At 45.1% G+C, this 16,186-nt stretch overlaps 1 protein-coding gene across 3 annotated transcripts in view; it reads left to right on the forward strand.

The window, feature by feature from the left end:
• LOC114696955 (zinc finger protein 512-like) overlaps positions 1-16,007 on the forward strand; it is a 36,427-nt gene extending 20,420 nt beyond the window's left edge. For 2 of the 3 annotated variants that reach the window (XM_028874956.2, XM_037198107.1), the window contains 5 exons: positions 5,668-5,766; positions 6,558-6,725; positions 8,820-9,011; positions 10,736-10,802; positions 15,905-16,007. In XM_028874956.2, coding sequence (XP_028730789.1) covers positions 5,740-5,766; positions 6,558-6,725; positions 8,820-9,011; positions 10,736-10,798 — 450 coding nt within the window. In that variant the 5' untranslated portion in view covers positions 5,668-5,739 and the 3' untranslated portion in view covers positions 10,799-10,802; positions 15,905-16,007. The other variant, XM_028874975.2, reaches the window with a different exon arrangement.
• Positions 16,008-16,186: the final 179 nt, after the last annotated feature.

The raw sequence follows: 16,186 nt of genomic DNA on the forward strand, positions 1-16,186 counted from the left end.
GTTCCTTTGGGGGCAGAAGAACCTATCTATGGCTTTCCACCGTAGGCAGAAGTCAGATTTCGAGAGTTGCGATTTCCCCTAGCTGCAGAAAGCATGTATGGGAAACTGTCTCCCTGCCTCACAACCTGAGGTGACCTTTCTGGCTTAGCACCTCAGCTAGGTCTCAGAGCGTCAGAGAGAACTTGCTGCTAAGTGGACGATTCTTGAGGACACAGCTCCCCCCAAACGATGGGTTTTAATGGCCCTTTCCCTTTCCTTAGTGTGGGAGCTTCTGGAAGAGGCATCCTTGTGACATCAACTTGTCCACACACTGTAGGGCTGGTTGAAAGAAGCAGGATGTCCAATGAAATTATCAGAGCAAATTAAGATGCCCTTTCCTTGGTGAAGATCGGAAGTGACCAGTTTTTCTTTCTAAGCTCCTCCTTTGCTAGATCAACAATGAAAGCCCTTGAGATAAAGGGAAAATGGTACCTCATTTACAGACTGTAGCCGTTGCTTCAAGGGGATGGAACCCACACCACGATTGGTGTTTTAGATCTAGGACTTGAAAAATACAGTATTAGTCGGGCGGCGGTGGTGCACACCTTTAATCCCAGCACTTTGGAGGCAGAGGCAGGTGAATCTCTGAGTTTGAGAACAGCCTGGTCTAAAAAGTGAGTTCCAGGATGGCCAGGACTGTTACATAGAGGAAACCCTGTCTCAAAAAAAAAAAAAAAAAAAAAAAAGCCTGGAGAGATGGCTTAGCGGTTAGGAGCACTGACTGCTCTTCCAGAGGTCCTGAGTTCAATTCCCAGCAACCACATGGGGGCTCATCTCTAGTGGGATCTGTTACTCTCTTCTGGCATAAAGGCATACATGCAGACAGAGCACTCATACATAAGATAAATAAAAATTTATCCACTTGTGAAGTTGTCTTTAAAACAAAACAAAAACAATAGGACACACACTTGCAAATTGTCCAGGCTTAGGAACTTTCATGCTTGAAGGGCTAGATGAGGTAAGGATAGCAGGAGTGGGCATAGGTGGGCTAAAGGAACAATAACTGCATCTTCTAAAAACTGCAGAAGGCTACACAGATGGTAGGCACTTGGTGGCTAGGTTTGTTGGCTTCGTAGATGGCAAGGTGAGATGAGGTGAAACTAAAGGGCACAACCTATAGAACAATGGCCAAGGAACGTGCGGGGGAAGGCTGAAGGTGAGGAGCATCCACAGCTAACCAGGCCCTCCAGAACAACTCCATTAATTCATACTCTAAGCTTTGCTCTTTGTTTATTTATGGAAGTCTGCCAAAATATTCATTTTATGGTGTTTTTAAGAACTTTTGATTCATCTCTCAGAGCAGTTCTATCATCCAGTGCAGTATCATTCTTTACATTAGACACTGGTTTCTTTAATTGTCTTGGACAGGAATTTCCTCCACAGTGGCTGGAAATGTTTGGACTATGTTCAGGTTGGGGCCTGCAAGAGGCTCCCCAAGGCATTTCCCACCAGTAAAGGTTTGCCTTATTGTTGATCTACATTCATTGGTCAGTGTTGGCTTTGCTATATCTTCTGCATAATCCAGAAGGTTGGGGTCTCTCATTTGGGTTATTTCTAGGAGTATTGCTTCTAGGAGCACCCGTGTACAATTTCTTCTCATATGAACTGGGGTACCACAGTTAAAACATTGGGTACCTTGAGGCCTCCTTCTACCTCTGGAAGTTGCCTCTTCTACAAGTCTCATTACAATAGTTAAAAGACTCAGCAATGTTTATATATTGAATCCATTCCTCCAAAGGTGCTGACCTGACCTTTAATGGTATAAGTATTCTTTTGCATTCTGCATTAGAGTTGTTAAACCCCAAGGTCAATTAATACTTGTCTTAGTTCTTTATCTGACACTACCTATTTTATAGCTGTGGTCAGCCTTTGTTAAAAAAAAAATCAGTAAACAGTTCTGTGGGCCTTGGAAAATTTTTGTGTATAGCTCAGTTGGTTTTCCTGATTCTGATATTTCCCCCCAAGCATTTAGAGCTACTGTGTGGCATAGGGATAATGTATGCTCATCAAAAGTAGCTTGTACATTTCTATCAATGAAATGTCCCTTGCCAATAATTTGATCTTGGGAGATCTCAAAACCTCTGGTCTTACCTTGCTGTTCTAGGATCCTAGCTTCCTCTCTCACCCAGCTGTTCCATTATAACTGCTGGCTATATTTTAGAACAGCTGAGATTAACTGATTCCAATCATCTGGTATGATTCTATTTGTGGAAGACCACATATTTAACATCGGTTTTACATATGTTGAGTGTGTACCATAAGTGACCACCACTTCCTTAACGTTTTCTAAATCTCTCATTGGAATAGGTTGTAACATATATTCCACATATGGCTCAGGATGTCTATATCTGCTGACCTCTCATGGATGGTGACAGGATAAGCCATTGTATGTTAGCTATCTGGCAGTGTTGTGACTTGCATGGCTTTGCCCTTCTGCCTATTGTCATTGGTCATTTTTACTGAGAGTTTCTTCCAGAACTTGCAACTGAGTAACTATGGTCTGTTGCAGCATTTGAACCTCCTCTGTTGTAAAGGATTCTAGAGATTTCATGGAATCACGCAACCTTTTATGTTCTTCTGAAACACGATTCCATAGACCTTAGTTTATCAGTTAGCGATAAACTTTCTTCTTTATAAATTATCAGAATAGGGTGGGTTGGGGGGGAAGCCTGGGGGTTGGAAGAGGGAGGAGGGGGGATCTGTAGTTGGTATGTAAAATGAATAGAAAATTTCTTAATAATAATAATGAATATTATCTGAGTAGCGGTAACATTGCTCTGGAGAGTCATTGTTTTATCCATTAAGTATTCATACTTATTATCAATAGAATCAAATCTGGTTGTACATTTATTATTAATGGACTGAAGTCCTTGTGGTAAATTGGCAGATTCCAAAGAAAGAATCCTTTTACTTAAGTCTTAATTACTATCTTCTAAAACTTATATCAGTCCCATTAATGCCTTATTTTTGTTATCATTATTAAGCCTATTTTCCAGTTATATGATATGAATTATTATGCTAAATACCATAATAGTGAATATTAGATACAACTCAGAAGTTTGTATATGTCCTGTAGAAATTCATTCATCATACAAGCAAAAAAAATTTAAATTCTTGTGATGTAATATTTTCCACCATTTTTTGAGAAATATTCAAAAATTGTAAAGAAAATTTTACTAATTTGTTTAGTTACTAGTCAGTTTTAAGGTGTAAAATTATCAAGTACTTTTACCTTGGACGAAATCCTTGATTGCTGGTGTTTCAGTTCTTGAGATTTTTTTTGGGTGTAAAGCTGGTCAGCCAGCAAGTGCTGCAGGTGTCACACTGAATCAGGTCCTGCTGAAGACCCTGACATTTTTGGCTTTGAAGACCCATCGAACAAGTTAGCAATGGCCAGTGGCAGCTGCAGGCAGGACCGGGGAAGCCAGGGGTGGGCAGGCAGCCACCTCTTCTCACGCCTGCACACACTAGGTGTACTCAGAGGCTATACAGGACCCGGCGTGGGGGGAGGAGTGTGTAAGGTGCAACTAGTAACTCAAAATAGGGAACTGATGCCCACGACTGGGCCAAATGGGCAAGCACTGAGTCCCCAGGAGGAATGGGTAGTTTAAAAGAGACAAGGAAGTGTGGAAAGTGTGCCACAGCAGCCATGGAGGCTGAGGGCAGAGGCCACCCGGGCATTTGGAGTTTGCCCCACATGAGCACCAGATAATGGGAGAAATCCACAGAGTCTATTTGATGGTCAAAGGAATTTATTTGGGGGTTAACTCACAACCAGAACTAAGGAGTTGGTCGTGGAATCCTGGAGGGGTGGGGCACGGTCCAATGGGGTTCTCAGGAGAGTTCTGCTTTGATCCGCACCAGCATCCAAGACCACGGGGTAGCGAAGAGAAGAGAGCATACATACATACATGCATCCCAGGTCTTAAGGGTCCCTGGTGGCCATGGCCCAGGGGCAGGTCCCCCGCAGCTACCTGCTGCCTCACTCGGGGCAGTGCTTCAGGGCAAGGCACAAACAGCCACCCACGACAGGCCGCAAACTCCCTGTGTTGCTGAGGCTGACCTTGAACTCCTAATTCTACTATTTCTACCTCTCAAACGCTGGTATTACCATCACACCTAGCTGCATGTGAGCATTTCAGATATTCAGGTAACATGTGAGAATGTCCAATCCATTGGTCATCAGGGAAATGAATGTTAAAACTATGGCAAGAAGGGAGGAAAATCTTCAAAAGTTTCACAGTGCACAGGCCTGTGCCCTTCCAGCTCTTAGGAAGCTGAGGTGGGAGATTGCTGTTACACCTGGCCATCCGGCTGGGCCACACAGTGAAACCTTGTCTCAACCAAGACATTTTTTTTTTTTAACTCAGAATGATAGGAATGGGGGACAACAGCCTGGGACACCCAGAGAAGCTTGTGGGCAGTTATCCATGGAAGGAAATACACTCACAAGCAACAACTCCACTTCTAGACTAGAAATCCACAGACAACATGATGAGTTGTGGGGACATTAACAATAGTTTTGGGTCAGCTCAGTGAAAGTGGCAGAGGCCTATCTCTAGCAATTTAGAGGGACAGAGCATATAAGACACAGAAATTGCTCAACAGGAAGATCTCCTTGGGATCTACAAGCTTCCCTAAAGAGTCAGAAACATCCTGGGCTGAGGAGGCTGGAGAGACGGCTCACTGGTTAAGAGTATGTAGTGTTCTTGCAGAAGACCTGAGTTCTGTTCCCAGCACCCACATCAGGCATCTCACAACTGCCTGTACTCCAGTTCTTGGGTGATCTGAATTATCCTAAGTGTGGTTTTTCCATGTCTGCAATGCCACCTCCCTCTGGTACTCTGATGTCAAGCGAGAGACCAGGAATCTCTGGAAGGCTGAGAAGAGCTCTGTGTAACCCGGGGAGGATACAGTATCTGCTGGAAGGTTGGGCATATAGGAGACCTAAGGCCAGGCTGCAGCTATGGCAACTGGGAAATCCTGGGTGCTGCAGCCCAGGACACAGTAAGAGAAGCTGGCCTCTGTGGGTCCAATTCTCAGGGTGGAGCACATCACCACTGGGGTCTTTCCTGCCGCAGAGAAGCATCTTGTAGGTTTTCAGCCTGACGGTGAGCTCCCATGGCTGCATTCAGACCATTTATTTGTTGCTGCTGCAGCAGAGTTTATGCAGGCTGCTGCATGTACTCAGTACATGCACACCTGGTGCTCCCTCAGGTTGCTTGGGAGCCAGGATCAGCAGTCCATCCTGAAATATTTCCCCACTTGATGCTGCTGATCCTTGCTATGAAGATGCAGGGACAAGGAGTTCAGCAGATCTCTGGCTTCCTCCATCTTGGCTGGCCTTCTGTTGTGATGTTTTGTGTGTCTCTTACTTAGTGAGTATAGACAGCTCAATGAAGCTGGATCTGGCCCTTGTACCTCATAAGAGAGGAGATAAGACTCTTCATTGCTGGAATTGCATAGGGTGAAATCTTTGCACTGGACCATAGGGTATTTGTTTAGGTTAATCCTCTACTGGGAGGTAGAGATGAGAACTTGTGTGTCCATTGTACTTACTTCATGCCATCTGGAAGTGGGGGTGCTGTTATGTTTTTGTTCCATAAATTATGTTTAATTTTTTTTCAGCCAATTTTGAAGGCAGGAGATGAAGTAGATGAGCCAAGCGAGAGGGAGCGGCTGTGAACAGTTCTAAAGAGAATGGGAAAGCTCAGGTGCATGCGTGAGGTAAGAGCCCAGGGCAGCAGATCCTTCTCCCTGGAGTCTCAGGTCTGTCTGTCTGTTGTTCTTTCCCATCCGTCCTCCTCTTCCCTTGCAGAATTCCTCCTCTGCCATCTGATGGCGTCGGATGGTACCTACGTTTTCAGATCTCTTGTAGTCATTGATAGTTCTTTATTTTTTTCTCTTCACAAGTATATTCTCCCTCTTCCCCCTTGCTTGAAAGGGCTGCTGCAGCTACTTCTTCTGCTGCTGCTTCCTCTTCTTCTTCTTCATTTACTTTTATTTTATGTGCATTGGTTTTTTGCCTGCAGGTATGTCTATGTGAGGGTGTCAGATCTGGGAGTTACAGTTTTCAGCTGCATGTGGGTGCTGGGAATGGAACTTGGGACCTCTGGAAGAGCAGTCATTAGCCTTAACCATTTAGCCATCTCTCCAGCCCCACAAAGGGTTTGTTGCTTTAGCGGGATGAAGGTGATTCCCATGAGCTCATACTATGATGAACTGGTTGTTGCTGGGTAGTTGATACTGGGGTGGGACTGGGTCACAATCCAAGAAGGAAGCTCTGACACAGAGTAGGTGTGTGGTTATACTTTCTCAGTGATCAGTGAACTGATTGACAATATGGCTCATAGACAGGGTTGCCTAGGAAAAGGAGGGTTGTGCCAATGGGAATTGCAGGTGAGCATCTTGCAGTCTCAATGTCTTTTTGTGGTTTGTGGTTCGTGATGATTTCTGAGAAATTTAGGGATCATGTGAAACATGTATAAATCTAACATAGGCTTCTTCCCTATGCTCAGAGTTGCTCCAGTACCTTCACCAGCATCATGGGATATCTGTACCATGTTAGAAAATGTGACAAAGAGGCAGCTGAGCTGGAGAAGTTGACCCTGAAATGTCACCACTGTGGAAAACCATACAGGTCAAAGGCTGGGCTTGCGTATCACATGAGGTCAGAGCACAGGCCTGTGAGTATTGATTCTTCTCAAGACATTGAGGATGTGTGCTGTGCCTGGCACTCCTCCTTGTATCTTCTGTGGATCCTGCTTCCTCATTTGTGTCCTGTTTACTCTTTGAAGGCTTTTGTTGTCTCTTCCGTGGAGGGGCGGGAAAGCGAGAGAGTATGATGCACATATGTCTTAGTTACCAAGGCAACTTACAAGCAAGTGTTTAATTGGGCTCATGGTTCCAGAGGGTCAAAGTTCATCGTGGCAAGGCAGCTGAGACCTCACATCTTGATCTACAAGTAGCAGACAGAGAGAGCACACTGGGAATGGCAAGAATCCTTTGAAATTTCAAAGCCCACCCCAGTGACACGTCTCCTCCAACAAGGCCACACCTCCTAATCCTTCCCAAACAGTTCCATCAACTGGAAACCAAGTATTCAAACATCAGAGCTCATGGGGGCCATTCTCATCCAAACCATCACAACATATATGTGTTTGCCTGTGTGTGTAGGTACACTTGTATTTGCAGGTGCACATGCATGTATGTGTGCTTGTTTGAAGGTCTGAAGTTGACCTTGACTGTCTTCCTTAATCACGTATTTATTTATTTATTTGTTTATTTATTTATTTATTTATTTATTTATTGAGGTAGGTTCTCTTGCTCAATGAACCCAGAGCTCAGCAGTTCTGATAGTTAGCTAGCCAGCTTGTCCTTGTCTCTGCCTCCTAAGTGCTGGGGTTCCCAGTGGCTGCTGTGCCTACCCAGCTTTTCTGTGGGTGCTGGGGTACAAACTCCAACCCTCATGCTTGCGTGACAAGAACTTCATCCGTCCACCATCTCCCCAAACCCTAGTTATTATATTAATTTTTCTAGATTTATTTTATATGCATGAATATCTTCCCTGCATGTGTGTACATGCACCCCATGAGTGCCTAGTGCCCATGGAAGTCAGAAGAGGGTGTCATATCCCCAGGAACTGGAGTTACGGATGGTTGTGAGCTACCATGTGGGTGCTGGAAACCAAATCCAGGTCCTCTGCAAGAAAGAAATGATTTTAACTGCTGAGCAGTCTCTCCAACCCCCATTACTATATTTTTTAAAACTAAAACATTCCCTCCTTGTTAGATTTTTTTTTTGTAGGAATGTCTCTGTTCGTCATTTTTTCTTTGGTCTTGACTCCGTTTTTATATTATATTTTCATACTTGTCTGTGTGCTCGTGCATGTGTGTGTATGTACATATTTGTGTGCAGGTGCATGTGGGTGTGCGGATGTGGAAGCCAGAGGACAACCTCAGGTGTCATCCCTCAGTAGCTGTCCCCGTTTTATTGAGACATTGGCCTAGGTCTGCCAGGCTGCCCCCCTGTTTTATTGAGACATTGGCCTAGGTCTGCCAGGCTGCCCCCCTGTTTTATTGAGACATTGGCCTAGGTCTGCCAGGCTGCCCCCCTGTTTTATTGAGACATTGGACTAGGTCTGCCAGGCTGCCCCCCTGTTTTATTGAGACGTTGGCCTAGGTCTGCCAGGCTGCCCCCCTGTTTTAATGAGACGTTGGCCTAGGTCTGCCAGGCTGCTAGGCTTGTCAGCCAGCCAGACAGCCCCAGAGGTCCTCCTGCCTCGGCTCCTGCAGTGGTGTGGTGACGAGTGTGATGACGAGTGTGCACCACCACACCTGTCTTTTCAATGTGGGCTTTGGGGATCAACCTTAACGGACTGAGCTATCTCCTCCTTCTGCCTTACCCTTTGTGTGTGGTGGGGGAATATGTGTGTGGATGTGTTTGTGTGTGTGTACACATACATGTGTGAACATGAATGTTGAAGTCAGAGATCTGCACTGTGTGTCTTTTCTCCGTTTCACTCCACCTTATTTTTAAAGATGGAGTCTCGCGATGACTCTGGGATTTGCCTTCATTAGCGAGACTGGCTGGCCAGTGAACTCTGAGATGACTCTGGGACTTGCCCTGTTAGCTAGACTGGCTGGCCAGTGAACTCCGAGGCTCTGCCTCTCTTTACCCCTGTGTACTAGTGTCATAGACTTTATCCTGCTAAGAAGGACATCATGTGTAATCACTGACTGTGACTAAAGCCACTTTGTTTTCACGGCTCACTCTTGCAGGTCTTCTTCCCAGAATCAGGACAGACAGACTGTTTGAAGGAGATGAGTCTGGAAGCAAAGGGCGGAGGCCGAGTTCAGCGGCGTTCTGCCAAGATAGCTGTGTACCATCTGCAGGAGCTGGCCTCTGCTGAGCTGACCAAGGAATGGCCAAAGAGGAAGGTGCTCCAGAACCTGGTACCTGATGATCGGAAGGTAAGGTCACGTGTTGCTGCTACTCGATATTTTATAGATGTTTCCCTGTATGGATTTGTGTGGCATTCTCTTGAGCTTAGGTTGAAGGCCATATGGTTTCCATGGAAACACCATCCAGGCAATGTTGGACCTTCTTGATGCATTGAGTCAGAAGGTACATGGTACTGATGTGATCAGCAAAAAGTTTCTGTGGTGCTAACTGATCAGTTGGCAAGCATGTGTCTTCTGGGTAACTCAGTGATAAAATTACACTGGTCCCTTAATTAGTGCATAGTTGGAGTAGAGGCCAAGCCTGCACAAAGGTCTCTGTCTTATACTCTACCCGCTTTGGTCAGCATTCATTGATGAACCTTTCCTGCGGTAAGTGTAACTGTGGTGCTACTTAATGACCGACTTTCACTTATTTCATAGCTTTTGTAGTCATTCATTGAAACTGTACCGTGAGAAAAATGTATTCCTATCAGCAAAGCCTTCCTTCATAACTCATGAGGAATTAGTTGTAGAAAAACCTCACAAAGGATGGCATTCTATGGACGATCAAACATCTTATGGATGCTCAAACACCTTATACCAAATGGTATGGTATTTGCCTAGAATCTGTGCACACCTCCTGTATACTTTAAATGGTTTCTAGATTAACTAGCTGATACTAAGTAACTGTTTTACAAGTGTTTCTGAACCATGTGTGGTGGTGGACAGAGCACTGGGGAGACCAAGCGGGAGAGCATGCATGTTAAAGACCAGCCTTGGCTATATCATGAGAACCTACACCGGAAAGACAAAATAATTATTATACTGTATTAGTTAGGAAACATTGACGAGAATAGTGTCTGGAAATAACATTACACACACACACACACACACACACACACACACACACACACACAGAGAGAGAGAGAGAGAGAGAGGGAGAGGGAGAGAGGGAGAGAGAGACAGAGAGAGAGAGAGAGAGAGACAGAGACAGAGAAAGTGAGAAAGAGGTTGAGATTATGGGTTACTTTTCTGTTGCTGTAATATAACACCATGACTGAGGTAACTTAGAGAAGAAGTGGTTTCTTTAGGGCTTACAGTTCCAAAGGGTAAGAGTCCATCACTATCACAGCATGGATCAGGGAGGCGTGGCATCAGGATCAGCTGGAGTGATGTCTAGGGATCATTCTCATGCAAATCACCACTATGTATGTGTGTGTGATGTTGCCATGGCTCTGAGGCAAACTTATATGAACAGAACAGTAGAGAAGGGCAATGCCACTTCCCGAATTATTCTATTTGCATTTTCCTTTTTAATTTATTTATTTTTATTTTATGTACATCGGTGTTTTCCCTGCAGGTATGAGGGCATCGGATCCCCTGGAACAGGAGTTATAGACAGTTGTGAGCTGCCACGTGGATACTGGGAATTGAACCCTGGTCCTATGGATGAGCAGTCAGAAATGATAGCTCTGTAGCTAAGAGCACTTGCTGCTCCTGAAGAAGACCCCCACTTTGTTCCTGGCACCCACATTTGGCACCTCACAGCAGCCTGTAACTGTAGCTCCAGCAGATCCAAAGCCTCTCTCTGTCCTCTGCAGACACCGCATTCGCGTTCACATACGTGGTGGAAATAACTATCTGTTTCTTACAGTAGGCATGAAGTTTGGGGGTGTTACCACTGGGAGTTGCATTCTCGCAATGTTTCTTGTCTTCTCGTTAAAATATACTCACCCTGGGTTACCTACATTCAGCCAGGAGGTACTGCAAAAGTGGAAGACAGATATCAAGAAGTATCATCGCATCCAGTGTCCTAACCAGGTGACTCTTCCTCTTTCATTATATTAGCAAATGCTTCTGGAGAATCTGCTGTTTTAGTTACTGGTTGATTCATGACAAAGTCCTTGAACTGTAGTGGATACGTGCAACAGTTATTGAGTCTGTTCAGAATTGGGGACCTCCATAATTCTGTTGAGATCGTCGGGACAGCCCTGCTGCTATACGCAGTGTTATTTGAGATCACTCATGGGGGCCATGAACTGGAATGTCCCATGCAGCTGCATTCAGCTGAACAGATGGCACTCCATATGGCGTCTCTATCTGCAGGACAGCAGGATTACCAGTAGGGAATTTAAGTGACTAACTTCAGACACAGAAGTAAAAGATGCAGGTCTCTTAAGGTCCCACTGCACAATTTGTACAGCCTCACTTCCATAACAGCCTTAGTCAAAGGCATCACAGTATATTAGTTCCCTTTCTGTTGCTGTGACACCATGGCCAGGAGCAGCTTATAGGAGGAAGTCTATCTGGGCTCACGGTTTAGAGGGACAAGAGTCCATCACGGTGGGGATGCATAGTGGTGGGTGCCAGATGTGACGGCGGGTGGCAGGTGTGGCGGCAGGAACGGAAAGCTAAAGGTCCATATCCTCAAAAGCAAGCTTGAAGCAGAGCGCAGACAGGAAATTGAGTGGGACTAATGCTTAAATCCCACCCCCAGTGATGCACTTCCTCCAGCAAGGCTCCACTTCCTGGAAGTTCAACCACTTCCCAAACAGTATCACCAAGTGGGACCAAGGTCGTATGGGTGCTGTGCTGATTTGAATGAGAATGCCCCCTACAGGTTCATATATTGAATGCTTAGTTCCTAGTTGGCAGAACTACTTGGGAAGGATTAGGAGCAGTGGCCTTGTTGGAGGAGGTGTGTCTCTGGGGACAGGCAGGCTTGGAGGTTTCCAAAGTCCAGGCCATTCCCAGCTAGCTTTGACTCTGCTTCCAACTTGTGGGTAATGTAAGCTCTCAGCTACCGCTCCAGCACCATGCTTGCCTGCCTGCTGCCGTCCTTCCCACCATGATGGTCATGGACCGACTCTCTGAAACTGTAAGCAATTCCTCGATTAAATGCTTTCGTTTATAAGTTGCCTTAGTCAATGGTGTCTCTTTACGGCAATCAAGTAACTAAGACAGGAGTCTGTGGGGCAATATTTCTTAATTCAGACCATCACAGTAGGGCGAACCTAGACTCAGAGAAAATGTGAATGGACTCCACTTCCAATGATAGAGTGGCAGAGATTTTGCTGCTATCTTTAAAATTGGTACCATAGCTGATAGTGCCGTCCTTTTGGAGGGAATAAATACAAATGTAGTTGATATATTTACACCAAATAAAATAGAGTAAAAAAAAATAACTGAAACTTTGGGTATTCTGTTAAATGTCAGAGAGAGGACCAGGGAAAGGAACGGCTTAAGCCACTCTCCAAATGAGCTTTGCTCATAGCCGCGATATCTTTCTGCAAAGCTTCCATGTCATGAGTGGTATCTGAATCTTTCCAGACTCCTTGCAGATGATTCTTCACCTTTTCCCAACTTTGACTAGCGTTATAAGGCAGAGGAGTGACACAAATACATTGATGTGCTGCATGACACCTAGTCCCTAATTTTGTAATTGGAACGACTTCCAAAGATAAGTCCCACTGTACCTTGTGGTAATTTACCCAACACTTTATTGGGATCTGTAGTCACTCCATCCCATGAGGAGAGGATGACGTCCTGTGAACTTGTAAGATCTAGTCCTGCACTTCCAGGTGTTGCTCTAGGTAAGTCATGGATAGTAAATTCTGGAGCCTCAGGGCCGAGGTCTGTATTAGCCTCTCTTGAATTACCGGGGCTGAGAGGATGCCCCTTTTGTAGTTTTTTGAGTTAGTGCTCTTATCACCTTTTTCTCCTGTTAAGGAGTTCCATCTTTGTGGAACTTGGATTTGCATACATTCCTCCAGTGTCTTCCTTTCTGACACTGTGGACATAATCCAGGAGCTGTATTTTTATGGTCCTTGTTGCCTTGCTCTGTACGTGCCTTTTGCATGTGGCCTGCTTGCCCACACTTGAAACAGGTGGGTTCTGGGGATTGATTATTGCTGCCCCCATATTTTTTTTTTTTTTTTTACATAGGCGCTAAATCTCTGTCCTTTCATAGCTGCAGCATATGCCATACCTTGGACAACTGCTGGTGAGGCATCCATGCAAGCCTTGATATAGTCCTGTAGAGTACCTGTCTTTCTCACACATCTGATAAGATCCTGACACAGGGGGTTGGCATTTTCCCATGCCAACTGTTTAAGGAGCATGCTAGTCCCCTCTGAGGGGGGGATCATTCTATTAACTGCCTCTTCTAGTTTAGAGACAAAGTCTTGATAGAGCTCCTCATTGGATTGCCTTATACCTGAGAGAGCAGTTCCTTTGGTTCCAAGAGGAGGCAATTTTTTCCATGCATTGACTGCATTGAGGGTAATAGCCTCCAGGACATCTTTAGGAATGGAGGTCTGAGACTGAAGGGTGGCATAAGCTCCTGTCCCCAAAAGCATATCCATATCTGGTTTGGCTCTTCTTTTCTTTAAAAAGGAAGCCACAGTCTCTTTAGACCTCTCTTCATAATCCGTCCTCTAGAGGATATAATCTCCTGGGCTCAAGGTTGCCTTTGTTGTCTGATGCCAGTCATAAGGTGTAAGTCATAAACTGGCAACCATGTCCAATACCTGGATGGTATAGGGTGCTGATGGGCCAGCTGTTTTAACAGCTGCCCGTAGTTCTTTAAGAGTCTTAAGGGGAATAGGTTCCCAAGCAAGTTCTTCCCCACCTAAGGCTTCCACCACTGGGAAGGGGAATGTAGTATCCCCAGTTCGCCTTGCTTCTTCCATAGCTCCTCTAAAGCCAGAGGGGATCAGAGGGCATCTTTTAGGTTATTGCTTCACAACCTTAATGGGATAGAAATGACCGTGATGGTGGTCCCTATCCTCAGAGGGGCCATAATTAGCTGCCTCCTCATCTAGGTCCCAATCAACATCGTCATCATCATTCTTGGCTTTCACATTACAGGTAACTTCTAATAACAGCTCCTTACTACTTGAGGAGGGCTTACTTGAGCTGGTACCATATGATTTAGGCTTTGATGATATTGGCTCAGCCTCATGTACAGAACCTGTCTCCTGCGCTAGACCTTCAAAATCAGTAGAGTCAGTTAGTAACTCCCTCATCTGCAACCACAATGGATATGCATGAGGAGGGAGTTCCCCTTCACCATTTTTCTCAACATATTTTCTCATTTCCTTCCCCACACATTTCCAGTCTGGCAGGATAAGGGTGCCTTCCTCAGGGAACCAAGGACTCACCTTTTTTAATAAAGGCAAAGAACTCTCCCAGTGATTGCTCCAATACTTTTAATCCCCTGCTTGCCATCATATGCTTAAACACTGACATAAACAGCCTTTCCTGTTTTGACTCATGTTGCCCCATGTTACCTCAAGATTACTTGCCCTTAACCGATGATCCTTTATCGGTGGAACTGCAGCTTCCTGGCAAGAGCTGATCCTAGACCTTGAAAGAAAGAAAAAAAAGGGGGAGAGAATTACCTGTCCCAAGGGTCCCTGTTCAGGTGCCACCTGCCATGGACTGGCCCACCGGGGGTACTATGACCTTAGGAGAACCAGGGCTTGGGTAGTCAGGAAGGCAAGGATTCGGCGACTGACAGACAGACAACACACTCAGAAGGGGTTTGAATCTGCTGCAATTTTACTTCTGCAAATCAGTAGTTTATATACAGAAAAGAAAACTATCAAGTCATACAGGGAACAAGAACTTGGCAATAATTCAATTACATCATCTTTTTTTAAAAAAAGCAAGCACACAATTATTAATAGGCGCTAGACATATCCCTTCACCCACAAGAACTTTATGACCCACAGAGCAGTCTGTGGTTTCTAAACGGAGTACAGTCCCTAGACTTGTGCAGACTTCTTGTGGTTGCAGCTGTGTCCTTCATCTTATCTCAGCAGTTTTCTAGTTTGTTATACGCTTCCACTTTTCTGGTTCCCATGGCCCACTTAGCCAATTTGGATACGGCAGACCCTCTCTAAGTCTTTCTTCAGTTCTCCACCATATATCTCTTCTAATAGAAAACTTTTTTACCTGCTGGAATATGGACTCTTGAACTTTTACGCCTGTAAGGGGAAGGGGTTCTGCTGTAGTCCTTATGTTTCCCATGCTGAACTTCCTCAACAAAGGGGCCCACCATCTGCCTCCTATGAGATAACATTTTCTACCATAAATCACTTTAGTTGGGATTCCTAAAGGATTTCTAGTGGGTGAGTGTTCATTCCCTAGAAGTGCCTGAACCTTTCTTTCTTTATTTTGGGGATTTTAAGAAATAGCTCATTCTGCTATATCTGATAAAGATCCATGTCCAGCTTCCCCTTTCCTCCATAGTTCACAACCCAAGCATTCATTAATTTTTGCTGTGATTCATAGATTAATTAGAACATTATCAGAAAAGCAGTTATACAGAACCCATAGCCCAAGGAGCTCATGATCTCTTTGAGAAGGAAGCATAACACGGGCACTCTGCCAGGGACCTCCAGGGAGCTTAGTCCCGTGGGACACGGATCTCCCGTCCATTATTATTGACATAATTGTTCATGTCATGCGGATGACACTGGAGTTGGTGTGGCAGATGTCCTCTGAGTTGGGCCTGGGAACAAGTCCTAAGTCTTTAGACTTCAACCCTGGGCCACATTTGCAAGAGATAAAACCTTCTGAGGGGCTCACAGAAACCAAGCTGCCAGATGAGCTGACTCTGGAATTCAAGCATAAGCCTAGACTGCAAGGTAGGGCATCCTGTGACCCGAGTACAGGGCCACAGATTCACTGTAAAAATGTTATGGCATCCAACACCAGAACACAAAATATAGAATTGTCTGAGTTGCACCCTGGTCCAGACCTTCAAGGTATAAAATCTAAGGAGTTCTGCCTGGGGCAGCACTTGGAAGATGTGAATTCTGCATGCATTCCCAATGCAAATTCTCAATATATAAATTCCAGTGGGTGTAAATGTGGGCCATATTTGCAAGATATTAATTCTTCTGTGTGCATTCCAGAGCCAGACCCTCAATGTATAAAGTCTGTGTGGGAGATCCCAGCTGGATCAAGAACAGAGAGGGAGAACAAGGAATAAGAGACCATAATAAATGAAGACCACATGAGAATAGGAAGAAGCAAAGTGCTAGAGAGGCCCACAGAAATCCACAAAGATACCTCCATGGTAGACTACTGGCAATGGTCGAGAGAAAGCCCGAACCGACCTACTCTGGTGATGGGATGGCCAAACACCCTAATTGTCGTGCTAGAAACCTCATCCAATGACTGAGGGAACCGGAGAT

This window comes from Peromyscus leucopus, chromosome 22 (assembly GCF_004664715.2).
Source record: "Peromyscus leucopus breed LL Stock chromosome 22, UCI_PerLeu_2.1, whole genome shotgun sequence".
NCBI classification, from domain to species: Eukaryota; Metazoa; Chordata; class Mammalia; order Rodentia; family Cricetidae; genus Peromyscus; species Peromyscus leucopus.